The 26,816-nt window shown below is 36.2% G+C and overlaps 1 protein-coding gene across 4 annotated transcripts in view; it reads left to right on the top strand.

Annotated features, from left to right (window-relative positions):
• RNGTT (RNA guanylyltransferase and 5'-phosphatase) overlaps positions 1–26,816 on the top strand; it is a 291,658-nt gene that overhangs the window by 106,519 nt on the left and 158,323 nt on the right. For 3 of the 4 annotated variants that reach the window (XM_053913627.2, XM_053913626.2, XM_024551703.3), the window contains one exon: positions 21,481–21,549. The exons of the other annotated variant lie outside the window; for it this stretch is intronic. In XM_053913627.2, the coding sequence (XP_053769602.1) occupies positions 21,481–21,549 (69 nt within the window). The remainder of the gene's footprint in view (positions 1–21,480; positions 21,550–26,816) is intronic. 4 annotated transcript variants of the gene reach the window in all.

Raw genomic sequence — 26,816 nt, 5'->3', positions numbered from 1 at the left:
GTGACACTTATACCCTTTTAATATGTAGATTCAAGTTTGGAATTTTCTTGACTTGTATCTTTAAATATTTGTAATGTTATATTGTTTGGTTTCCTTCTTTGGGCATTCGGACTATGCTCATGCTGTATCCCTTTTTCCGTCTTCCAAAGCAGATGTTCTCAAACTTCTCATTGTGCATCAGAATTATTTAGAGGGCTTGTTGAAACAGATTGTTGAGTTTCACTCCCAGATTTTCTTATTTTGGTAGGTCTGTGGTAGCTTGAAAATTTGCAATTTCTCCCAAATTCCCAAGTGAAACTACAACTGCTGGTCTAGGGTCTACTTTGAGAATCTCTGCTCTAAATCTAATATTGATGCCCTGGTCCTTTAAAATTCTTTTTCCTTCGTTTCACTTCATTTTGTTGGGTCCTTTAAATAATATCCTCTTTTGTGTCTTCATTTCTGTGTGATGATCATCTTTTCCCTCATACTTTTCCTGTGTTTTGTTATGTTACCTTTTATCTTATTCAGTTGTTATGCCATCTTTTTCCTTGAATCTTTACATTATTGCTTTGTTGTTTTTCTTTATAACAATGAGAATTATATTAATTTTTAAAGTCATGTAAAGGTATTTGGTAATAATTTTCATTCATTGTATGGCAGTATTTTTCTGCCAAGTCTGCTCTCTATTAGTATTGCATTTCTACCTTCTTATTTGGTATTTTTGTATCGATGCCATATTAGTTCTTTTAAATTACTATTACTCATCTTTAAGTAAATTAGACATTCCTGGTCAGTTATTTGCACAAGGTTGCTATGTGAGGGGGATTTGGGGAGTGCTATTTTAGATTATACTACCTAAAGCTTCACTTCCGCTGTAGAACCAGAATTGCTCTAGGCAGTGTGCCTTTTCTGTGTGATTCTTTTAAGTAGACTTGTCAAATCTGTTGCTCTAAACTAGTCCAGGAGCTGAAGTGCTTCTGTTCCCAGACCTTTCACCCTGATTTCTGCGCTCAGTGTTTCAAACACTGAAATTAGCTTTTACACTGAAGGGCAAGCTGTTTACATTTAGGGAGTGTATTTTTGTGTAGTTTCCAGCCATACTCTGACGTTTTCTTAGACCTTTTTCTCTTGAGGTTTCTGGTATTTCAGAGTGTGTAGGTTATATTTACCTCTGAGTTAAACAGAAAGTTGGGGTTACTTAAAAAGTCTCTTTGATAAAAAAATCACAAAATCTTTCCTTGTTGCTTAGATGTGATTTCCAGGAGGAGAAGGAGAAAGCTATAATTTCAAGACAGTAATTTGAAAGCCTTGAATTTGATCAAAGCAGTGGGCAGGTTTATGGTTTTTCTTAGAGATGACGTTAAGTTCTTTTATATCATACAATTTACTTTGGACTAAAGAAATTTAAACAGTATTAACACTTCACTTTTCCCTGTGACACATATTCCTATGTATCATTGGAATTTATTTTGCTATTGTTAGATAAAGGAAATTGTAAGCATTACTAGCTAGTATTTCAAGTTGAAATGTCCCAAACTGTTCATCAGGATATACTTTTATAGATGGCAGAAATCTCCAAATGTAATAGTTAATTGATGCTTGATCCTTATTGTTCTTGTTTGATGGCCTGGAAGTTTCAGAGTTGTTCCCCTCAGCTGTCACTTTACTGATGGTCAGCTCTCCCGTCTCTTTCAGTGATACTCCCTCCCATTGTTGTGGTTTATCTGTCAACAGGTTTCTATTTTTTGTATTTCAGAAATGTATTGAAATATTTATCATCCTCTGATGGTCCTCCAATTATTTTTTATTATTCTGGATCAGTTTAATTCCTGTCATTTTATTGGTGTCTCTGGTTAAAAGGAGTGAAGTACAATACTGACCTGGTGGTTCCAGTTGGTTGGAGTGGCATCTTGTCTGCCAAGAGGGTGAAGATTTGATCTTTGGTCAGAGCACATACCTAGGTTGCGGGTTCAATTCCTAGTTGGTGCACATAGGGGAAACAACCGATCAGTGTTTCTCTCTTTCATCAGTGTTTCTCTCTCTCTCCCCCTCTCTCCCCTACTCTCCTAAAATCAATAAATATATTTGAATTTTAAAAAGGGGGGTGAAGTATATACCATCTTTAACTACAGTGCTAAATCAAGTACATTTTTAAGAAAGATGTGGTTATTAAATGCCCCTTGTACTTGAATCAGTTATTTTTTTAAGTACATTCTATTGATTATGCTATTACAGTAGTCCCATTTTTTTCTCAGTTACTCCCCTCCACTTGGCAACCTCCTTCCCACCAGTATTCCCCTCCCCCTTAGTTCATGTCCATGAGTTGTACATAGAAGTTCTTTGGGTTCTCCATTTCCCATACTATTCTTAACCTCCCCCTGTCTATTTTGTACCTACCATTTAAGCTTCTTATTCCCTGTACCTTTTTCCCCATTCTCCCCTCTCCCCCTCCCCGCTGACAACCCTCCATGTGATCTCCATTTCTATGATTCTGTTCCTGTTCTAGATGTTTGTTTAGTTTATTTTTTTTTTTCTTCTTTAGGTTCAGTTGTTGATAGTTGTGAATTTGTAGTCATTTTACTGTTCATAGTTTTGACCTTCTTTTCCTTAGATAAGTCCCTTTAACATTTCATATAATAAGGGTTTGGTGATGATGAACTCCTTTAACTTGACCTTATCTGAGAAGCACTTTATCTGCCCTTCCATTCTAAGTGAAAGCTTTGCTGGATAGAGTAATCTTGGATGTAGGTCCTTGCCTTTCATGACTTGGAATACTTCTTTCCAGCTCTTTCTTGGCTGCAAGGTCTCTTTAGAGAAATCAGCTGACAGTCTTATGGGAACTTCTTTGTAGGTAACTGTCTTCTTTTCTCTTGTTGCTTTTAAGATTCTCTCCTTATCTTTATCTTGAGTAATGTAATTATAATGTGCCTTGGTGTGTGCTTCCTTGGGTCTAGCTTCTTTGGGAGGCTCTGAGCTTCCTGGAATTCCTGGAAGTCTATTTCCTTTGCCAGATTGGGAAAGTTCTCATTCATTATTTTTTCAATACGTTTTTGATACCTTTCTCTTCCTCTTTTCCTTCTGGCACCCCTATGATTCAGATGTTGGAATATTTAAAGTTGTCCCAGAGGTTCCTAAGCCTCTCCTCATTTTTATGAATTCTTGTTTCTTCATTCTTTTCTGGTTGGATGTTTATTGCTTCCCTTTGTTCCAAATCATTAATTTGAGTCCCAGTTTCTTGCCCTTCACTGTTGGTTCCCTGTATATTTTCCTTTATTTAACTTTTCATAGCCTTTACTTTTTCCTCATCATTTCTTCATGGTAAACACCATGATTACCTGTGTTTTGAACTCTGCATCTGATAGGTTGGCTATCTCTTCATTGATTAGTTGTTTTTTGGGAGTTTTGATCTGTTCTTTCATTTGGACCATCTTTCTTTGTTGCAGTGGTCCTGTTATATTGTAAGGGGTGGAGTCTTAGGTATTCACCAGGACAGGGCAACCCACATTGCTGCATTGTGGTGCTGTATGGGAGTGGGGTCAATGAGTTAACAGTGCTGCTTTGCTTGGCTCTTCGGTGGCTTTCAGTCACTTCCCTTGCTACCCACAAGCAAATTGGGCCCTTCTGGTGCTGGTTCCCAGGTGGGTGGCTTGTGTATGTTCTAGACTCTGTGGGTCTCTCTAGTGAACTCTCTTGTGAGGCCAGAAGTTTCTCCTGCCACCGCAATCCTCACAGGTTTCTATAGCCAGAGGTTTTGAAGTTTTTGTTTCCTGAGCTGGAACCCTGGGTGCGCGCTCCTGAGTTGTTGCTCCTGGTTTATCTGCACAAAAATGTGGGACCGCCATCTGCTGCCTTGCCCCATTGCTGCCTTGCTGAGCATCCTCTCCACCCTGGCTGCCTGTCTCTACCCCTCCTACCAGTTTGGATGAATGTTTCTTCCTTAACTCCTTGGTTGTTGGACTTCCATACAGTTCGATTTTCTGCCAGTTCTGGTTGATTTTCAATTTAAAATTTTTTGTTGTTCTTCTTTTGGTCATTTGAGGAGGCGAAGTGTACCTACTTACACCTCCATCTTGGCCAGAAGTCCACTCAAATTAGTTCTAAGTGTTCTGGTTTCTTTGGACATACTTAAAATTTTTATCTTGGATGTTGATTAATTTTATATAATATGATGTCATAATTTATTTCTATTTTTCCTCCTGTATTCTGAAAAATCTTAAGATTGGATCACATGAAAAATTAATTTTCTTTAACGTCACTTTCTTTTCTCTAAAGTGGACTTTTTCCTCTTTTCTGCAATAGTTTTGCTTTGTTAACCTTCCCTTTCATCTCATTTTGTAATTTTTTTCTTCTTACCTAGTTTTTTTCTTCTTACTTGATCTTTCTTTTTCTTAAGAGGTTTTGTCCTCTGGCATCCTACCTTGATATAAAAGTTTTCTAAAACTTTATTCCTTTTAATGGAATTTTTAAATGGAATTTATTTTTAAAGTTCTATTTTTCCTATATGTTTTCATGATGGTGCTACTTCTCTTCCTTGAATAATGAAAGAGTCATCCAGTCCTAGTACTTGTTAGTTGACAAGGGTTGTAGATTCTTCTTTTCTGCCCTCTGTTTAAATTTTAGTTGTTGTGCCAGTTGACGTTCATGGCAATTGTCTGGCTGAGACTGTGTTAGAATGTAATGCAGTATTCTTTTGTCCTCTTACTGTATGATCTTCTGAGCAGATGGAATATATGAATATTATATTCTCCAATACATTCTTCTCTCTGGGATCCTCCTGTCTTTTTTCAACTAGTGCACTTTTATACTCTGCCCCCTCCACCCTCTCTCACACACACAAATAAAATAAATTTAAAAAAGAGAGAAGAAAATGGAATGACCTAATAATCTTTTAGAAGATACAAGCAATACCTTGTTGCTTTCTGTTCCTGGAGTCATATTTTCAAGTGCAGTTTGATTGCTTTACTAAAATTCTATGGAAAATATTTTTACAATGATATGTTTATTGTTTTGAAAATAAGATGTTTGCTATGTAGAATGAAAGACTAAAATAAAGTGTGTGGTAGTGGTACATTTACAATGTGAGTGTGCAAAACACAGAGTCTTTTCTTGTATTATTACTTATTAATTATTATGTAACTTTCCATATGAACAACTGTAAACCTACTTTTGCCCCACCCTGTACATGAGGATCTCCTTTCTAATAACTGTTGAGAGGATTAAACAAAGAATGACAAAAACTATTCTTTTACTGCATTTAATTTTTCAAGGGTATGTTGTCATCTACTTTAATAAGAATTTGACAAGTATTCATCTATAATTTTTTTGCATACTTTGCTACATAGGAAATTTAGGTTTATTTGTATTTATGTATTTCATTTGCCATTCAGATTTATTTCCTAGGTGTTGTCTTTTCTTTAATTTTTTAATTTTATACCTAAAAATAAGTTTATAGTTCTTCAGTGTTTGTCCAAGACTAAGTAGCTCATAAAGAAAATCTAGCCATAAGGTTTGTTATTTGTATATACAAATGTTCTGTTACTTTATCAGTGTTGTGTTTTTTTGTATCATAGTAAAAGAAAAATAACCTTTGAGAGTTTGTTATTGTAACTGTGGTTGAAGAGAAGAAAGAATCTTTGCTTAAATGTGAAGGTCTATTGTTCACACATAGAGGTTTTCAATGATTATGCCTAGTTTTTATGTAATTACAGATATAATAATGAAACTAGTTTTACTTAAAAGCAGATGCAAGATAAAATGAGAATAACTTTCTGTAATATCATATTTCTAGTGTTCAGTTTTGCATTAATATCATTAATCGTTGAAACTGAATATGGCCTGATGGATCCTTTCAGTCTCATTCATTTACCACTTCAGAGGAAAATTTAAGAAAATCACAGTAATACATAATAAAGAGAATTCTTAATTGCTTTTGTATAGTGATCCTCAAGTTTCTGTTGTTTCAGAAAACATTTTTTGGTTTAGTAAATCTTGTTCACTGAAACATGAAGAAATTATTATATTTTATGCCAGATAATTTTAAATATTTCTATGAATAATTCACACTGTAATATGGGATAATTTCTGTGTTTGCTCAGTATAATACTTCAATTCTTTTTTTTTTTTTTTTTTTTTTTTACAATTAACATTCAGGAGATATATCTTAGTAGAGTCAGAAAAAAAGATTATTGTCCTTTAAATTGATTAAGAGGCTCTTTGTTTTCTAAAAAGTCTGATAGAATAAGTGTTCTAACCAACCCTGGTTGTGAATCTGCTGCAGGTTAACAAAGATGCAGGATTGATATATCACACAATTATCTTCAAATTCAACTGAACACTTTAAAAAAAGTATGTAACTCACATCAGTGTGGGCCAGTACTTGGGTATTAATGCCCAACCTAGTAGATCTTTTAGAGTTTTTAAATGAAAGACTGAATTTAAATAACAGCTTTTGCCCTTTCCAGTTGCATAGAGTAACTGAAGCTTCTATTGGCCATTGTTGCAATGATGGAAGGCACTTAACCTCATTCCTCCAGCATATGAGTATAAAAGTAACTTTTATACTACATCTTAATGTTTTTCATTAAAAAACTCACTACTCTCATCATATTGCTAGAAGAATAGAATATTTAATACCTTCAGACTTTCTTAAAACCTGCAATATATGTTTCATTTCTCCTCCAAGAACTGAAAAGATGATGTATAAATGGGAACGGAGACATGGCTAAGAAATATAAACTTTGTAGTGGATAAGGAAAATCAGGGATATAATATATTTTTAGTTGGATTTTATGTCTTGGTTATTGAACATACACCTAGTAATGTTTATGCCCCAAGCTGCGCCAGTCTTACCAAAAGTAAAATATGGAAAAATTGTGTGTTATTGTTGGACTGCAATAAAATTTTAAAATAATTTATAAAATTCCCAGTAAGGTTGATTTGTGGCTACTTATGTGATTTTCTACTTATTGCAGTATTATTTTAAATATATTATATAATGTTTAGTTATAGAAAATTTAGTCCATGATGATGACTTCACAGGGTGCAAGCAAAGCATTGAAGAGCTTGACTTGATTAAGTACTCCTCATATACGGCATAATCCTGTTATCTAATCAATTGGGTATGGTTTTATGTTTATTCAGGAAGACATTGAGAATTCACTTCAGAGAAGCTTCAAATTCAGTGGTTCAAGCATTCTGCATAAGGCTATTATATTTTGTCTTTTTTTCCTAATACTTAAAAAAACATCGCATATTTTTTCATTATGAATTTTATTATCAATAAGTACCGTAGATACATTTTTTCTACTTACTTTGAGTTTTGCTTACTAATATGTTGCTTAGAAATATTAACCTCTTTTGTTCTTTTAATGTAAATAGTTTTGCCTACTATTTATATTTTGTTTAAAATTTTAATGTATATTTTTATTCTGTATATTTTGTCTTTTATTCTTTACATTTCTTTGTTCTCTTCTGTATTATTAGAGAGCTTTTTAAAGTGTTCTGTATTCACGTTTCGTTTTTTAGTGTATTTGATTCTACTTATATTTTAGTTTGCTTTTCAGAAATTTATTGAGAATACACATTCTGAAATTTAGCAAATTCTTTTTTCATGTGTTTTAAACAAACTTCTTTGCAGATATATACCATATACTGAAATGTACATGAATTACAAGTTTGTAGCTTTAAAAATTTTCACAAAGAGAACAAATCTTTGGCACTGTTACACAAATCTAGAATTCTACCGGTATACCAAAGGCCCTGGATACCCTTCTAGTCTCTGTTGTCTGTCCCCTTCTCCCCAGCGATTATTACTGTTCCCACTTCTCTTTTAATAAGTATTACATATAATTGTCTTTGAACTCTATATAAATGTAAAGAAGTATTATATAATGTTTTTGGTGTGTTTGGCTTGTTTTGGTTAACATTTGTACAATTAGCCTCTTGTTACATGTAGACATAGTTTGATGATTTTTATTGCAGTATAGTCTGAATATGCCATAATTATCCATTCTATTGATAGATATTTGGGTTGTTTCTCTCTTGGATTCTTACAGTTTTGCTGTGAACATTTTAGTGCACACAGGTGTATTACTTAAAAAAATGTATTATCTAGGAACAAAAGTCAGGAAGCAGGGACAAATATGTGATCACTTGAATTATGACAAAGGTCACACAGTACACAGTGGGGAAAGAGTGCTGCTTTTTGGTAGTGTTTGGTCAGTTGGATCCTACATCCCTCTCCTTCCCCCAAACCCAGAATTTATTTATAAAAATTTGTGTATTTATTCTTACATGTTTAAACTTCAGTTACCTTCAAAGTGCTTTCCATTTGATGCAATATACCTATAGAGACTTTTTTCCCCACTGCTCAAAACAGTTTTTGAACTTGGCAATTTTGATGCCTTTTAGTGCTTCTGCCAGTTTTTGTTTCACCTCTTCCACATCAGCAAAATCTTTCCCTTTGAGGACTTTTTCTATCCCAGAAAACAAAAGAAAGTCGATCAGGGTGGGATCAGGTGAATAGGAAGGGTGGGGCTCAGGGATCATGCTGTTTTGGTCAAAAACTTTGGAACACTCAGCATAGTGTGGGCAGGTGCACTCATAAATCACCTATCATGAAATGGGCAAATGTGTTGAAAGAGTCTTCAAAAAAATTCACTGAAGCTGAACTTAGCCTCTTACAACAATGCCAGCTGGTGCACCGATACAGATGGGTTCCTAGAACACTCACCTAGTGGGGGAAGCCTGTACTACAAGGTGCCTGCCCTCCAGAAGATAATTCCATTTTTGTTTTTTTGGAGGGTGCCCTCTGATATATTATTCCATTGTCTGAATGTACTACAGTTATATTTTCAGTTACTTACAGAAGGAAATCTTGAATGCTTCCAAGTTTTGGCAATTATGAGGGAAGCTGCTGTAAATACCCATGTGCAGGTTTTTATGTGGACATTTGAGTAAATACCTAATGAATCTGGTTGCTGGGTCGTAAGATAAGAGTATGTTCAGTTTTGTAAGAAACTTCCAAACTGTCTTCCAAGGTGACTGTATTATTTTGTGTTCCCACCAGCAATGTATGAGAGTGCCCGTTCCACATCCTGTTCAACATTTGGTGTTGCCAGCGTTTGGGTTTTGGCCATTCTAATAGTTGTGTAGTGGTATCTCATTGTCATTTCAATTTGCAGTTTTGTAGTGATATATGATGTTGAGTATCTTTTCATATGCTTACTTACAATCTGTATGTCCTAGGTGTTCAGGTCTTTTCTCCAATTTCAAATTCATTTGTTTATTTTCTTATTGTTGAGTTTAAAGAGTTCTTTGTATATTTTGGGTAATAGTTTTTTATCAGATGGGTTTTTGCACATATTTTTTCCCAGCCTGTGATTTATGTTCTCCTCCTCTTGACATTGTCTTTCGCAGAACAGTAGCTTTTAATTTTAATGAAGTCCAATTTATCAAATATTTCTTCATGCATTGGTACCTTTGGTACTGTGCCTTAAAAGCCATTGTTGTACCTAAGGCCATGTAAATTTTTTCCTCTGTTATTTTCTGGGAGTTTTATGGTTTTGTGGTTTGCATAGGTCTGTGATTCATTTTGAGTCAAATTTTGCGAGTGGTGTAAGAGAGGAATGAGGTAGAGTAGAAGAAAATGGCGGTAGAGTTGATAAAATTGAGGACCTTGGATCCTAGGATTCCAGGTGGATTGTTCATATATGAATGCTGGCAGGGTGGTGACACTCATAAAGAAGTAGACCATGACTCAAGTGTTAAAGGCCTTGTTGTGAGTTTGATGGATGGCATTGAAAAATTAAGGTTAAGGGTAGAGTAACTGGTGGATGTGGCCAGAAGATTAGGACTTTATATAAAAGTAAAAAGGAAAGTGTTGGAAATAGCTTCAAATTGCTGTGATAATGCTCATCCTATATTTTGGGTGGGAATTATGGTGGGTCATGTGTTTATTAGTTGCATAAGCTCTTCATCCCCTCTTCTAGAACTTGCTACTATCAGTCTTCTTTTCAGCCTTTCAATCATTGAGCGTCATCTTGCTTCCTCTGTTATTTTTTCTGTTAGTATAATAAAACTCTTTCTATTTGAGATCTTACTATTAATGTCCTTCTCTTTTCTGCAGTTCCTTTGAGATGCTAAAAAAGCATTTTAGAAAAAAAGATGATTTGTATTACCCCCTTTATCTTCTAAAAAATATATAAAAATATACTTCTGGGGGATACTTAAGGTAAGGAAGAACAATATTTTAATTTGTGAATACTTCATTCTAGTTCACAGGTATTTTAATAACAACTATATTTGAGTTAAAATCTCCCAATATTTTGCCATGATTCTTGAATTATTAGCTAAAAGAAAATAGGTCAGAGATGCTAAAGAAATAGTATGATTATCTTCATTGAAACTTTTATTGTGGGTATAATGTTACTTAACAAACAAATGAACAAAATCTACTTTTCTTCTGTTTATTATGAATCTAAGAAAGAACATTTCTAGCCACATAAATGATTTTGGAGATCTAATACAGTTTTCTTTAGAAGAGAAATAGTGATTAAATTTTGTAAAATTGTATTTATTACTGATTTTTAGAGAGACCAACTTAATATCATTAAAATTATTGTCATTATTCATTATACCAAAATTATTTTCTCCTGTTGATGGTTTTGCAGCACAATGACAAGTTTTGAACTGTGATGTGAGACCTGTAATGAATGGGTTGCTATCTTCATAGCCTTATGTTATCAGCAAACATGCATTAATCTTTAGGATGACTACATTTGGTTCCACACGAATAAAGTTAAATGAGGCTTCTGGTTAACCTGATGCCTTGAGTTTATATTCTTAATCTATCAACTTTTTTATGATAGTGTATTTGACTAGTTTGTTTTTAGGTGCTTAAAATATTCAGGAATAGTTAGATATAATACTTAGACTCACAAAGATTATATTTGGATAGAAGAAATCAAACTGTTAAATGCTGAATCATCTTAGCTCTCTGTAAAGATAAAATGTTTTAAATCTAATGGGTGGTGAGGGCAGGGGTCATGGGGATAGACGTGGGTGGTGAAGGAAGAATAAGAATAAGGATGAGTTAGGTATTGTTTATGTTCAGAGTTGGGCATAGTATCTGAAAGAAACAGGCCTAAGAGTGTTTGTGCAAGTGGAGAAAAACAAACATGGCTACCTCTTACTCTTGATGGGATGACCAGAAAAAGCAAACTGTAACAAACCGAAGAATGTAGCTTTTAGTCCTGTCTAATATATATGAGGTGAGATAAGTATACTTAATCCAGAAATATGGCAAGAGGAGCTGAGAAGAAAAGCATTTAAGTCAAAGCCTTACATATGTTTAGGATTCCTTTAGTCATGTTAGACTAGAGTTATTTATGCTGTAGAGTATAAGGCTTTCATATTCTTATTTGGAAATAATGAGAGAGTAAGTCTCTCTCATACTATGTCTCCCCCACTCCCACCCCCCTTTCTCAGGGTGTGATTATATCCAGGAAAAAATGAAGTTTTAAATAATCACATATCTAGGTCTTCTTTCCTAAATCTTGGTGTAGTGTACCTCAGTGTTTCATCAAGATATAATTAGGGTAGATTTTATTACTGAATCTAGGAGGCTCCCAAAGATTTCTTTTTGAATGTTATTTTCAAGTAGAATCTTGAATGATTCGTAGTTTTATATACTTCAAAATGACAGAATAATAAACCCAGGTTGGTGCTGTTATTCTTAAGTGCATTACCCCAATAGTACCTAAAATACACTTCGTGGACTTCTGGCCAAGATGGAGGCGTAGGTAGACACACTGTGCCTCCTCACACAACCAAAAGAAGGACAACAACAATTTAAAAACAAAAAACAACCAGAACTGACAGAAAATCAAACTGTATGGAAGTCCGACACCCAAGGAGATAAAGAAGAAACATTCATCCAGACCAGTAGGAGGGGTGGAGACAGGCAGCTGGGTAGAGAGGACTTGTGGTAAGATGGCGGCTGTTGGACCCAGCAAGGTGGTGGACTGTGGACCACGGTGGGCAAGGCTGCAGCTGGCACAACCCCAGGGCTCCAGCGTGGGGAAATAAAGCCTCAAACCTCTGAGTGAAAACACCCATGGGGGTTGAGGCAGCAGCGGGATAAACTCCCAGCCTCACATGAGTGTTGGTTGGAGAGACCCACAGGGTCCCAGAATGTGCACAAGCCCACCCACTTGGGAATCAGCACCAGAGGGGCCCATTATGGGTAGTGGAGGGAGTGACTGAAATCCAGCAGAGAGCTGAGCAAGCGCCATTGCTCCCTCTCGGCCCCTCCCCCACAGGTAGTGTCACTGTGCAGCGACCAGCGTTACCCTGCCCTGGTGAACACCTAAGACTCCGCCCCTTTATGTAACAGGCACACCAAGACAAAATAAATGGCCCAAATGAAAGAACACTTCAAAGCTCCAGAAAAAATACAACTAAGCGAGGAAGAGATAGCCAACCTATCAGATGCACAGTTCAAAACACTGGTAATCAGGATGCTCACAGAATTGGTTGAATTTGGTCACAAATTAGATGGCAGAAATGAAGGCTATGCTAAGAGAAACAAAGGAAGATGTCCAGGGAACCAATAGTGATGGGAAGGAAACTGGGACTCAAATCAGCGGTGTGGACCAGAAGGAAGAAAGAAACATCCAACCAGAAAAGAATGAAGCAACAAGAATTCAGAAAAATGAGGAGAGGCTTAGGAACCTCCAGGACATCTTGAAATGTTCCAACTTCCGAATTATAGGGGTGCCAGAAGGAGAAGAGGAAGAACAAAAAATTGAAAACTTATTTAACAAATAATGAAGGAGAACTTCCCTAATCTGGCAAAGGAAATAGACTTCCAGGAAGTCCAGGAAGCTCAGAGCCTCCCAAAGAAGCTGGACCCAAGGAGGAACACACCAAGGCACATCATAATTACATTACCCAAGATTCAGCAGAAGGAGAGAATCTTAGAAACAGCAAGAGAAAAGAACACAGTTACCTACAAAGGACTTCCCATAAGACTGTCAGCTGATTTCTCCAGAGACCTTACAGGCAAGAAGGGCCTGGAAAGAAGTATTCCAAGTCATGAAAGGCAAGGACCTACATCCCAGATTACTGTATCCAGCAAAGCTATCATTTAGAATGGAAGGGCAGATAAAGTGCTTCTCAGATAAGGTCAAGTTAAAGGAGTTCATCATCACCAAGCCCTTATTATATGAAATGTTAAAGGGAGTTACCTAAGAAGAAGAAGATAAAAAATATGAACAGTAAAATGACAGCAAACTCACAGTTATTAACAACCACACCTAAAACAAAAACAAAAGCAAACTAAGCGAACAACTAGAACAGGAACAGAACCACAGAAATGGAGATCACATGGAGGGTTGTCAATAGGGGAGTGGGAGAGAGGGGGGAAAGGTACAGAGAATAAGTATGATAGATGATAGGTGGAAAATAGACAGGGGGAGGGTAAGAATAGTATAGGAAATGTAGAAGCCAAAGAACTTATAAGTATGACCCATGGACATGAACTATAGGGGAGGAAGGTAGGAGGGAGGGGGTGGGCAGGATGGAGTGGAGTGAAGGGGGGAAATGGGACAACTGTAATAGCATAATCAATAAAATATAATTAAAAAAATAAAATAAAATACAGTTTACTTACCCTTACCTCTGAAACCTACTATTTTGTGTCATGTACCTCATCGTAAATTATGGGTTCTTACACTGGTTCTGTCCATTTCTTTTCCTCATTCACAAGGATTTTCATTTCCATATTTTTACCATTTGCCTTTCTTTTTGCATGTTCTTAGACTTCCTGGTCGTAGCCTAGGGACTTTGAAGGCAGATACATGTTCACATATGCTGTGTGCACATGCATGTGCCCCATGAGAAGAAGAGTGAGAGTCACTAGGCTGAAGCAGGATGTGGCCTCTGTGAGAGAGAATGTAAAGGTAGATGCACCAAAGAGAGATAGTAAGAATTTTAAGTTGCATAGAGATTAATGACAATATAGCTATGAAAGCAAGTATTCTTAAAGGTGTTAGTTAAGTCTCATGAACCATTTAATCTTTGCTTTAAATTGTTGATAAATGTTTAAGTACTGGAAATAAAATCACTGTAACAGAGGTATAACATTTTGCTATTTTGTTCATGAAGTATTTTATACAGTGGTCTAGGTAAAAATCTTAGGTCCTATTTTTATGATTTTGAACTTTTTATGCTCGCTTAAAGTTGATACAAAGAATAAGGGAAATGTTACATGTTTTTAATATTGTGGAAAACAAAGTTTATTTCTTAAAGTCTGCTTCCATTTTCCTGGTACTCTATTAGGCTATAAAACATGTGTAGATTACAGATAAATGCCATTTGGTATCTCAGTATGGGTTGTCCTCATCCAGAGATACTCAGTGTCCATTAAAGATCTCATCTATGGTGGCTGAACTGGGTCACTTTACCCATTAACTGACAGGGCGACGATGGCATCATTCTATAGTCTACCATGGCTTGAATACCCTCTTGGCAATAATGCCCAGCAGGGGAAATCGTATGCTTTCCTGCTGATGGTTTGACTTGGAGGACAGTCTAAATTGTGGCAAAGAGAAATATAGTGACAAAAACTTTTATTGCAGTGAATTCAGGCCAACAGCACAGTCCCCTACAACATTGCCCTTACGTAGACACTTACTGCAAATGAATATGGAACCACCCATATTCATTTGCAGTAATGAATGAATACTGCACTCACTTCAGACCTCACTTCAGACCTGCTGGCTACAAATCTGGGGTTCCCAGGGAGTCCCCCAGGTTTGATAGTGAAAACACACAGACTCACAGAACTCAGGAAAGCACTATATTTACAATTACCATTTTACTGTAACTAAAGGATACAAATTAAAAGTGGCCAAAATAAGAGCCACGTAGGGTAAAATCTGGGAGGGGCTGAAATGTGAAGGTTCTGGTTGTCGTGTTATCTACTCCTGGCTAATATGTATGACAGTATTAGAATATTGCCAACCCGGGAAGCTCTCCCATGTGTTCGGAATCCAAGGTTTATATTGTGGTGCAGTCACATAGTGTTTGCATGGCTGACCTTTAGTTTCTAGCCCTTTCCAGAGGTTTGGCTAATACATTTAGTCTCCAGTTTCTCTGGAGGTCAGAACTGACAGGGCATATTCCACAGCCCCGTTGTAAATCATATTGTTAGGTTCTCTGGCAAGCAAAGATAGTCTCATCAGGCAGGACATTCCAGGGGCCAAGAGATGAACTCCAGGTACTGCGGGGCAAAGTCCAGACGTCTCTTTTTTGGTAGAGTTAGTGCTTCAGTACACACTTATTCAAAGGATGTATTTTTGAATGAGATAGATTGTTTTCAATTTACCATGTTGTTCTTTGTTTGAAAGTCTTAAATTATATTTAATAAATAAATATGATTTCCCTTTATGCTCAGATTATAAACCTCTTCCTTGGTTTCTTTATCTCTGTAATTTTTGTCCTTTTTCTTGTGATATTCAGACCAGCCACTCTTGTAGTTTAGTTTTATTTTTAATTGCCTCGTGTGTGTATGGCTAAGTATTCCTTCTATCCTTCCATTCGTTCCAAAAATGCTAAGTATCCTTCCAGACTAATGGGTCATGCTTTTCTAGCCACAAAGAAAATACTCACCTATACTTCTTACCAGCTGCAATGTGGATAAATATTTTAAAAAACACTTAGGAGAGGTTGCCCTGACAAAAAAAGAACTTAAAAAATGCATGCTAAGGAAACTTGGACTTTAGGCAGTGAGGCGCATTAAAGGTTTTTAGATATGACTGTGACATAACAAATTGTTTTTAAAAGTCATTTCTAGCAGTAGTTAGTAAAAATTGTTTAGAGAAGAGAAGTGAACCCACAGTCAAGAACACCAGTTAGGAACCTTTTACTGTTGTCCCCATGGGGGATAATGAAGGCAATACGGGGTGGTTGGTGAGAAAGTTATTAACTGTGAATGGTGATTTTAGTGTTTAAAAATACTTGCTCCTTTAATAATCTGTATATGCATCAAATCAACTGCTTTTAAACCTCTCTTATAAATTTTAATGTTTTTATTTTACATAACTTCTTCATATATAATACATTGCATGTGTATTATACCTAATGGATATATTTATATTGGCTTGTTTTTATCCGTCTTGTCACCATGCAGTTCATTTTCAATTTATTTAACACGTTTGTTGACGTGAGAATTTACTCTGTGGCAGATTACTATACTAGATGTTGAGGATACAGTGATAATAAGATGTGATTCCTGACCTTAAAAAGTCCACAGCTCAGTTTGGTAATGAGCCAATCAAACAGGAAAACCCTGCTGTGACGGAGAGAATCACAGGTGCTGTCAGAGTATGTCAAAGGGTATGTGACCTAGACTGGCGATGCTAACCCCTGCTTTAGAAAACTAGGTAAGAATGTGGACTCTGGAGCCAGAATGATTTTGGGTTTTTAGTTCCTTTAGTTACTTTTCTATCCCCTCAGAAATCTTTAAACATCTTTATTAAAAGCACTTATTGTAAAATTACTATTTGTGTGTATTTAGGTGTGCCCCAGAAAGTTTAATTAAGCTCATACAATATTTATTTATTTTTTTAATTTTTAAATTAAAAAATATTTTATTTTTAAAGAGAGTGGAAGGGAGAGAAAAAGAGACTGAAAGATCAAAGTGTGGTTGCCCCTTGCATGCCCCCTACTGGGGACCCTGTCTGCAACCCAGGCATGTGCCCTGACTGGGAATTGAACTAGTGACCCTTTGCTTCACAGTCTGGTGCTCAATCCACTGAACCACACCAGCCAGGGCACATATAACATTTAAAAAATACTGAATTTACTTGTAGGTGGAGATGCCCTCCCCAGCTCATCATAGTTCTCACTAGTCCCTGTAATCTAATAGTTCTCACTAATCCCCGCTCAGGCCTGGCATGTAGAGGCATTTGAGTTTGTGGCTTCTGAGAGCTTGGCTCTAGTTCTTCCAGAGTAGAGACTGATCGATCTTTTTTAAATTTCAAACACTTGATAGAGCAGCTGTCAGTTATTGGCACTAAATGTTCTTCGAATGATGTCTCAGTTATGAGATTAAAAATACGACTAACAATGACCAAAAATAATAAACTATTTTCTAGAGAAATTTTATTTTTAGATTTTCTAACTTGTCGAGAGGGTTTTACCGAGTTATTTTGCTTAATTTTCATTGCAGTAATATGGGTTAATGAAAGAGCCAATTATAGTATTCCAGAGGGTATTTGTATTTTGATTAACCAACTTTAATATTATAGTTGTTTAGGCATTATTGGTAAATAATAGAAATCAATTCATTGTTTTTAAACAAAGGTAATGATATTGAAGTTTTGTTGAGCAAAAGGGATGTGTTTTGTAGAATGATTCTGTACCGATTAGAGGAATATTGAGGGTACAGAAGCACTGGGTAACCTTAGCCTAAACCAGAAGTTAGACTTTGGGAGATGAAAAAAGAATAAAGAGTCATATCAGGGGGTTGGTAAAACTAAACTTTGAATTTTTAAGGGAGTTATGAAAGCATGTAAGAAAATCAGCAAATATGAGCTACTATATTGAGTTTTATGAGGCAGCGAGTTGGGATTATGTGGGGGTATTTGCTCAGAAAAAATCTGATGTGAGTAGAATACTCCATAACAGAAAGGCAGAGGTAGTTTATTCTTTTCTCATTTAATAATATTATTTTTCTATAATATAATGAATTGATGTTGCCAATTTCCATTCCCAATTACATTGCAGATTCATTTTCTTCTTTATTTGTAGTCTTAAGCTATAATTTTGCTTATTTCTAAAAGATCCTTTGCTATGCTTTGTAACTTTTTAGTTTGTTTTGTTTATCATGTTTCTAATTTCAAGCCAATTTGCATTATCTTTCTCTGCTTATGCATTTATAATGATTTGGTTTTCAATTACTTCCTGATTTGTAGACATATAAAGTGTCAATGCCAGTCAATCACCTGGTATAATCTTAGTTATTTCCACCAATGGAAAGTTACATGCCTTCTGTAGGATATTTATGATGGTATTTGTGATGCTATTAGATAAGCAAATCTAAATTTTATAAGTAAATTTTATAAAATACTATCATGCTTTATTAATTATTACTTGATATATCATGCTTACTATTTATATTATAAGCCTAGGCATATTAGCCTAGGCTTATATGATGACTGGGTCCTCAGGCATCCTGCTGCTAGGTAGGTTTCCAGCATTGGTAGGTAGTCAGGAAATATCTACTCTGAGGAACACTGAATGAAATCATATTTTTACTGAGATGTTACCATCCAACAAATGATCTAAGAAAACCTTAGTACTTCTTACATAAGAACACCAGTGCATTTCATAAGTTAGTTTTACTTAAAATATAGAAGAGGAAAAAAATAGGCTAGCTGAAAAGAATAGGACATTCTATTTTGGAATATAATTTAGAGACAAAAGAATACCAAAGTGAGTTTTAAAATTATTTGATATTTAAATTATTAAAATAAAACCTGACCTTTCAAGCCATGATATTTAACTAAGTCTTTAACTCTTTTTGGTTCCTTATAACTACTTCTTCCTTGGAGACTGCGTCTGACTTAAAACTGTTCTCTCAAAGGCTGCGCATTATCCTTACTTAATACAACTTGCTCTGTTTGGTTTGACCTATTTATAAGCCTGGCCTCACTATTTCTTTGAAATTTAGTCTCAATGACTACTTTAATTTAGTCACTTTGAGTTTGGCAACTTATCTCTGGCTCTTATTCCTACTTTAAAATTTTAAGTCAAACATACTGTTTTCTAACTACAACTTCCATCCTTAAAAACTCGAGACATTTCATCAACTTCTCCGCCGTCTAGTGAGCCATGGGCCTCTTTGACAATGTCTAGGTCTGAGGATCAGGGAAAGTGGTCCTCTTCATTGGTGATACAATCTCAGGCCAAGTGGCTCCTTCTTGCATCTGTAGTCCTAGTTCCTTAGGGTAGAAGTTGCTATTGACTTGTAACCTTTCATCTTTTCTAATTAGTCATTTAGTACAATAAATATTCCTGTAAGCACTTTTTAGCTGAACCCCTCAAATCTCAATTACTGTATTTGCATTTTCATTGAGTACGAAATATTTAAATTTTTTCCTTTTGATTTTTTCTTTTATTCATGTGTTATTTAGAAGTGAGTAATTAAGTTTCCAAACATTGGGGACTTTCTAGATATCTTTCTCTTACTGATATATAATTTAATTCATTGTGGGCAGAAAACATTCTTTGTATTACTTGGGCCTATCAATGTGTTGTATGCACTTGGGAAAAATTGTGTTTTCTCCTCTTGTTAGGTGGAACATCCTATAATTTTCAGCTAAGTCAGATTGTTTCAGTGTTTGTGTTCTTACCGATTTTCTGTCTGTGTTCTATAAGTTTTTTCAAAACATCTTTACTCCTGCTCTTTGATTTTCTGTTCTGATATGGGGTTAATACCCAGAGTTTATAAAGAACTTATACAACTGAATGCCAAAAAAACCCCAAACAGTCCAATTAAAAAATGGGCAAAGGGCCATGTTTTAGAATAGATACTTCTCCAAAGAGGACCTACAGATGGCCAATAGCCATATAAAAAGATGCTCAATGTTACTAATCATCAGAGCAATGAAAATTAAAACCACAGTGAGATATCACCTCACACCTGACAGAATGGCTATCATCAATAAATCAAAAAAAAAAACAAGTGCTGGCGAGGATGTGGAGAAAGGGGAACCCTTATGCACTGCACCGGGGAATGCAGACTGGTGCATCTATAGTGGTAAACAGTATGGGGTTTCCTCAGAATATTAAAAATGGAGTTGCCTTTTGGCCCAGTGCTCTCACTTCTGGAAATATATCCTAAGAATCCCGAAACAATAAATCCAAAGAATATATGCCCCCCACCCCCCACCCCTTGTTCCTTGCAGTGTTATTTATAATAGCCAAGCTCTGGAAACAGCCTAAGTGTCCATCAGTAGATGAGTGGATTGTGGATTAAAAATCTGTGTTACATTTACACAATGGAATCCTACTCCGACATATAAAAGAAGGAAATCATACCTCTTGCAACAGCATGGATAGACCTGGAGATTATTATATTAAGTGAAATAAGCCAGTCAAAGAAAGACAAATACCCTAATGAACAAAATAAACTGACAGAATAATAACAAAGGTATGGATGCGTGGAATAGACTGACAGTTGTCAGAGGGAAGGGAGATGGGGGACTGAGTGAAAGGAGTAACCAAAAAACATATATACGTAACATACAGACGCAGACAACAGTGTGGTGATAGCCAGGGGGAAAGAAGGGTGGGGACTATGTGGAGGTGGTCAAATGGGGGTAAAATGAGGATGGAAAAGAGATGATGCTTGGGGCGGTGGGCACATGATACAGTGTGCAGATGTTTTGAGTTGTACACTTGAAACCTGTATGGTTTTGTGAACCAATCTTACCCCGATAAATTCAATTAAAAAAAAAAACTACTTGCTCAGAAATTATAGGAGAGCATTGGGTGTATAACTCTGCTCATGAGTAGATAAGACATTGGGAAAACTGTTACTTGTATTTTGTACTGTATATCCCTTCTAATGAAATTCTGTGCTTGAAAAATATAAAAAAGACAAAAAAAGATAAAGTAAGACAAAAAAGAAAGGTTACATTTTTTTCTGTTTGAGGGATTGGGAAAAACACAGACAGTGTATTTTCGGATTGCATTCTCCATACCTGAGCTAGCTGTGGTTACAGCTTCTCAGAGGATCCCCCCACCACCCCCATCCTTCTGTCCCTAAGCAGGTCTCTCTGTTGTCTCCTTTGTTGTACATGTATATTTATTTGTTTTCTAAATATTTTATTTATTTATTCTTAGAGAGAGGGGAGGGGAGGGAGAAGGAGAGGGAGAGAAACATTGATGTGAAAGAGAAATGTTGACGGTTGCCTCTCACACACCCTGACCGGGAACTGAACCTGCAAACTAATCATGTGCCCTGATTGGGAGTTGGCATCCTTTTACTTTGCGGGACGATTGATACCCAACCAACTGAGCCACACCTGTCAGGGCTGTGTGTTTATTTTTTAATTCCCTTTATTTATTACTCTCCAGAGTTTCTATTTTTCCTTTATCATTGAGACCAGTGCTTTTAATCTATAATGAATTTTAATCCATATTAAAATTCCTTTTTGCTCGCTCAGCAATGCATTTAAAAATATGCTTTTAGTATTTTGTTCATCATTTTGTCTATTGTAGTTAGGACTCTGTTATTCAATGTATTTAGCCCTCCATGGAGTGGAAATCTTTATATATTAAAAACAAATTATATTAACCTGTGTTCCTCTGGACCATCCCTCTCTCCCATTTTGTATTTCAGTTCTTGAAATTTAAGAAAGTTTTTATGAAGGTTACAGAAGTTTAAAATACTTTAAAAGTGATTATTTAATTTTATTTATTTTATAGCTACTTGAAGGAAATTTTGCCAAAGAAGTTAGCCATGAAATGGATGGACTTATTTTTCAACCTACTGGAGTAAGTTCATGTGTGTGGTGTGTGTGTGCATGTGCGCACGTGTGTGGGTGCATAAAGTACACTTTCCTCAGGCTCATGTTGCTCGGTGCTGATTGTTTGTGTAATCACTGTTTTTTCCCCAAAACAGACTGTTATAAAACATTTCATCTATGCTGAATATATCAAATAGTGAAATGAACAGTTTTTTGTTTTTCCACTCAGTTTAAGAAATACACGTGGCTGATCATTATTTTTCAAGAAAGCTAGTTTTTATATAATAATTTTCTTGTCCTTGAAAATGAATGTTAATTTGTCTTATTTTACTAGAAATCTACCAATAATGTTATATTAGTGCTTATTTCTTTTACTGTAGGCCAATATACCTTTAAGTGTTAATATTTCTAAAACTTCATTTTGCTGCAGATGAGTAAAATTCGAAGAATACAATTTTTTTGAATATTTATTCCATGTCAAATTTCTGGAACTCACTGAAGGACTTTCACCAACTTATCAGTCAAATTATTTATTTGGAGTTTTGTTTTACTCTATAGCAGGGTTTTTCAGCCTCAGCACCATTGATGTTTTTGGCATGGTAGTTCTCTGCTGTGGGGAGCTGTCCTGTGCATGACAGGATGTTTAGCAACATACTCGGTCTGTACTTCCTAGATGTAGATGCCAGTATTCCCTGTCCTTCCCGCCTCTTCAGTCACTGCCTAATTTCCCCTGGAGAGATCCTGTGCTTTATAGGACAGTGTTTCTCAAATGGAGCCTGTGGACAGCTGCATTGGCACCACCCAAAAAGTTGTCAGAAAAGCCACTCACCCCAGATTTAGTGATCAGAAATTCTGCGAATGGAGTCCAGCAATTTGTGTGCTTTAACAAGCTCTCCAAGTGAGTGATGCATGTTCAAGTGTGAGTGCCACTATTCTGTAGGAAACATTTGTCTTCCCTATGGTACCGTTCAGCATGTGCTGCATTTCGCCTTCACTAACTCTGTCCTTAGAAAGTAGGGCATTAGCTAGTTGTGAAGTTATATAGAGAGGCATTAACCTAGGTACCAAGCTGGGGCATCAAGCTGGAGAAAAAGGAAGGAAACTAATATTTTTGAACACTGTGTATTAAACACTGTAGTATATATGTTTTGCGTATGTAGTAAAACGCTATTATGCAAGTTAAGGTAAATGTGATGTATGATTGGTTTCTGTCTTCCTCCCAGCCCTCCTTGCCAAAGAGATAAAGGGAAAATCTGTGGTTGAAGGAGGAGGAGATGGAGGGGAGACTTAGAGGTCAGGGACAGAAATTGTAGAAAATGCTATCTTAGGAAAGATGGAAGTTAGATCTTTTCAGTATTTTTCCAGGCCTAATCTCCCCAGACTGAAAGATTTAAGTCTAAATATAACAGTAATTAAAATTAACTTCATTGTGTTAAACTCATGGTTCAGACCTATGCATATGTGAGATTTTGGTGGTATGTAAGAGAAGTGGCCTGACCATAAGTATAAATCTCTGTGATGTTTAGCATAGTCAGTTGATTTATTAGTTTGTTCCCATTCTGTTACCACACTTGTTGTAACAATGATTTTGTAAGTGATATTTGGTAAGGCAAGACTCCCTGCTCTTTGCCAGAATTTTCTTAAATATTTGTGGATGTTTTGTTTAACATATAAATTTCAGACTCAGTTTGTCAGCTTATCCAAAAATTCTTGTTGGGAGTTTATTTGGAATTCATTTGAATTTAGATTAATTTGGAGAAAGTCGATGTTTTTACGGTGTTAAATTGAATGAATAAGGTATATCTCTTCTCAGGTCTTTTTCTGTTCTCAAGTTGAACTTAAGTTTTTAATGGTTGTTAATCAATTTTTAGATATTTAGTAATTTCCATTTTTATAGTAAACAGTACCTTTAAAAAAAATTTGCTACTTCTGGTGTGCCGTCACACTCTTGATCGATTTATTTTGCTGATTGAACAATCTTGCCGAACACTCTTAGTTCTAATAATTGTCTAGTTTTATATATTGGCTAGGACCTTTAGCACTGGTTTAAACGTTGACTCTCATTAGATGGAGGAGAGGGAGACATTATTTTCAACCCCAAAGTAATGTAGTTAAATTTTCTCCATTAACTATATTTTTAGTAAATGTCAGTTAGATACCTTTTATAATGTTAAGACATTTTTGTTTCTCTTTTTTTCTTTTTTAAATATTTAATCTTTATTGTATTTTTTTCCATTACCATTTAGTCCCTTTATACCTCCTCCACCCAGCAATCACCATACTGTTGTCCATGTCCATGAGTCCTTTTCCTTTTTTCTCAATGTATCTACCCCTTCACCTCCCCTCCCCACCCACAGCTGTTATCCTACTATGAGACTGTCCCCATTTTCCTTGTTAGGTCAGTTTGTTCATTAGATTACACATATGAGTGAAATCATATGGTATTTGTTTTTCTCTGACTGGCTTATTTCAATTAGGTCCATCCATACTGTGGCAAAGGGTAAAACTGTTCTTTTTCACAGCCGAGTAGTATTCCAGTGTGTAAATGCCCCACAATTATTTTATCTATTTATCTACTGATGGACACTTGGGCTGCGTCCAGATCTTGGTGATTGTAAATAATGCTGCAATGAACATAGGGGTGCTTATGTTCTTTTGAATTAGTGCTTTGGGTTCCTTTAGATATATTCCTAGAAGTGGAGTTGCTGGGTCAAAAGCCAGATCCATTTATAATTTTTTGAGATATTTCCATACTGCTTTCCACAGTGGCTCCACCAACCTGCATTCCCATCAACAGTGCAAAAGGGGTCCCCTTCTCCACATGCTCGCCAGCACTTGTTTGTTGATTGATTTATTTATTTTTAAAATTACTTTATTGTTGTTCAATTACAGTTGTCTGCATTTTCTCCCCACCCCTCCCACCCACCCCAGCTAAACCCACCTCCCTCCCTTGCTTCCTCCATCCCCCTTGTTTTTTTTTTTTCCTTTTGTTGTTAAAATTACAGTTGTCTGCGTTTTCTCCCTACCCCTCCACCCCACCCCAGCCAAACCTCCCTCCCTCCCCCGCCTCCACCCTCCTCCTTGGTTTTGTCCATGTGTCCTTTATAGTAGTTCTTGAAAACCCTTCTCCCCACTATCCCCTCCCCCCTCCCCTCGGGCTATTGTTAGATTGTTCTTAATTTCAATGTCTCTGGTTATATTTTGTTTGCTTTTTTCTTTTGTTGATTATGTTCCAGTTAAAGGTGAGATCATATGGTATTTGTCCCTAAATATGTACCTATATAGAGTTAATTATAATTTTATTTAATTTACACTGTTACTAATTTTTGTTTTAATAAGCTAGGTTGTGGGACAAAAACATGATAATTTGCCATTGTATATAGTAGCTCCTGCAATTATCACGTATTTATATGTAACGCTGTTTGTAAACCTTAAGAAGCTGTTCCAGTACATTGGAATATTTTAGGCTCAAGTTTGTTTTTTATCTTTCTAGTGTTTAGAAAACAATTGCCTAGACAGATTGAGAGAACCACCTGATTCAAGTTCTTGTATGTGAGTTCTCTGTTTTGAGTTATCACTCATTCGAGTAGTGCAGCTTTTGATTTTACAAAATTTCCTCTGGTTGCACCTATTCATGAAAAAATGAATGAACTATTTAATGCAGTTGTCTGCCTTTTACTATGTAAATATGCTTATAAGCTTGAGTTTGTGGGCTGTCGGCAACCTTTACAGGGAATTAAACCTATGGTTTATTTTTCTACATTTTAGAATTTCTGTGTTTACCTGTCTCACTCTCTTCTCTGTTCAGAAGGGATATTCTCTTCTACCTATTGTTTTTTTTTTAAAATTATTTTATTGTTCTTCAGTTACACTTGTCTGCATTTTCTCCCCACCCCTCCACCCCACCCCAGCCAAACCCACCTCCCTCCCTTGCTTCCACCCTCCCCCTTGATTTTGTCCATGTGTCCTTTATAGTAGTTACTAAAAACCCTTCTCCCCACTATCCCTTCCCCCCTCCCCTCTGGCTATTGTAAGATTGTTTTTAACTTCAATGTCTCTGGTTATATTTTGTTTCCTTTTTTCTTCTGTTGATTATATTCCAGTTAAAGGTGAGATCACATGGTATTTGTCCCTCACCACCTGGGTTATTTCACTGCATAATGCTCTCCAGTTCCATCCATGTAGTTGCAAAGGGTATAAAACTCCTTCTTTCTCTCTGCTGTGTAGAATTCCATTGTGTAAATGTACCATAGTTTTTTGACCCACTCATTTGCCGATGGGCACTTAGGTTGCTTCCAGTACTTGGCTATTGTAAATTGTGCTGCTATGAACATTGGGGTGCATAGGTTCTTTTGGATTGGTGTTTCAGGGCTCTTAGGGTATAATCCCAGCAGTGGAATTGCTGAGTCAAAGGGCAGTTCCATTTTTAGTTTTCTGAGGAAATTCCATACTATTTTCAACAGTGGCCTCACCAATCTGCATTCCCACCAGCAGTGCACTAGGGTTTCCTTTTCTCCGCATCCTCTCCAACATTTGTTTGTGGATTTGTTTATGTTGGCCACTCTGACTGGTGTGAGATGGTACCTTATTGTGGTTTTAATTTGCATCTCTCTGATGGCTAGTGATGCTGAGCATCTTTTCATATGTCTCTGGGCCCTCTGTATGTCTTCCTTGGAGAAGTGTCTGTTCAAGTCCTTTGCCCATTTTTTCAGTTGGGTTGTTTGTCTTCCTGGAGTGGAGTCGTGTGAGTTCTTTATATATTTTGGAGATCAGGCCCTTGTCTGAGGGATCATTGGCAAATATGTTTTCCCATACTGTTGGTTCTCTTTTCATTTTAATGCTGTTTTCTTTAGCCATGCAGAAGCTTTTTATTTTGATGAGGTCCCATTTGTTTATTCTTTCCTTTATATCTCTTGCTTTAGGGGACCTGTCTGTGAGGATGTTGCTGCGTGGAATGTCTGAGATTTTTCTGCCAATGTTTTCCTCTAGGAATTTTGTGGTGTTAACAAGTTATATTTAAGTCTTTTATCCACCTTGAATTTATTTTTGTGTATGGTGTAAGTTGGTGATCGAATTTCATTTTTTTGCACGTAGCTGTCCAGATCTCCCAACACCATGTGTTGAAGAGGCTATTTTTGCTCCATTTTATGCTCCTGATTTCTTTGTGAGATATTAATTGACCGTAAAGAGTTGGGTTTATTTCTGGGTTCTCTGTTCTGTTACATTGGTCTATGTGCCCGTTTTTATGCCCGTACCAGGCTGTTTTGATTACAGTGGCCTTGTAATACAGTCTGA

Source organism: Desmodus rotundus, chromosome 11, assembly GCF_022682495.2.
Source record: "Desmodus rotundus isolate HL8 chromosome 11, HLdesRot8A.1, whole genome shotgun sequence".
NCBI lineage: Eukaryota > Metazoa > Chordata > Mammalia > Chiroptera > Phyllostomidae > Desmodus > Desmodus rotundus.
Note: the sequence above shows the minus strand (reverse complement) of the source record. Positions and strands in the feature narration are given on the sequence as shown.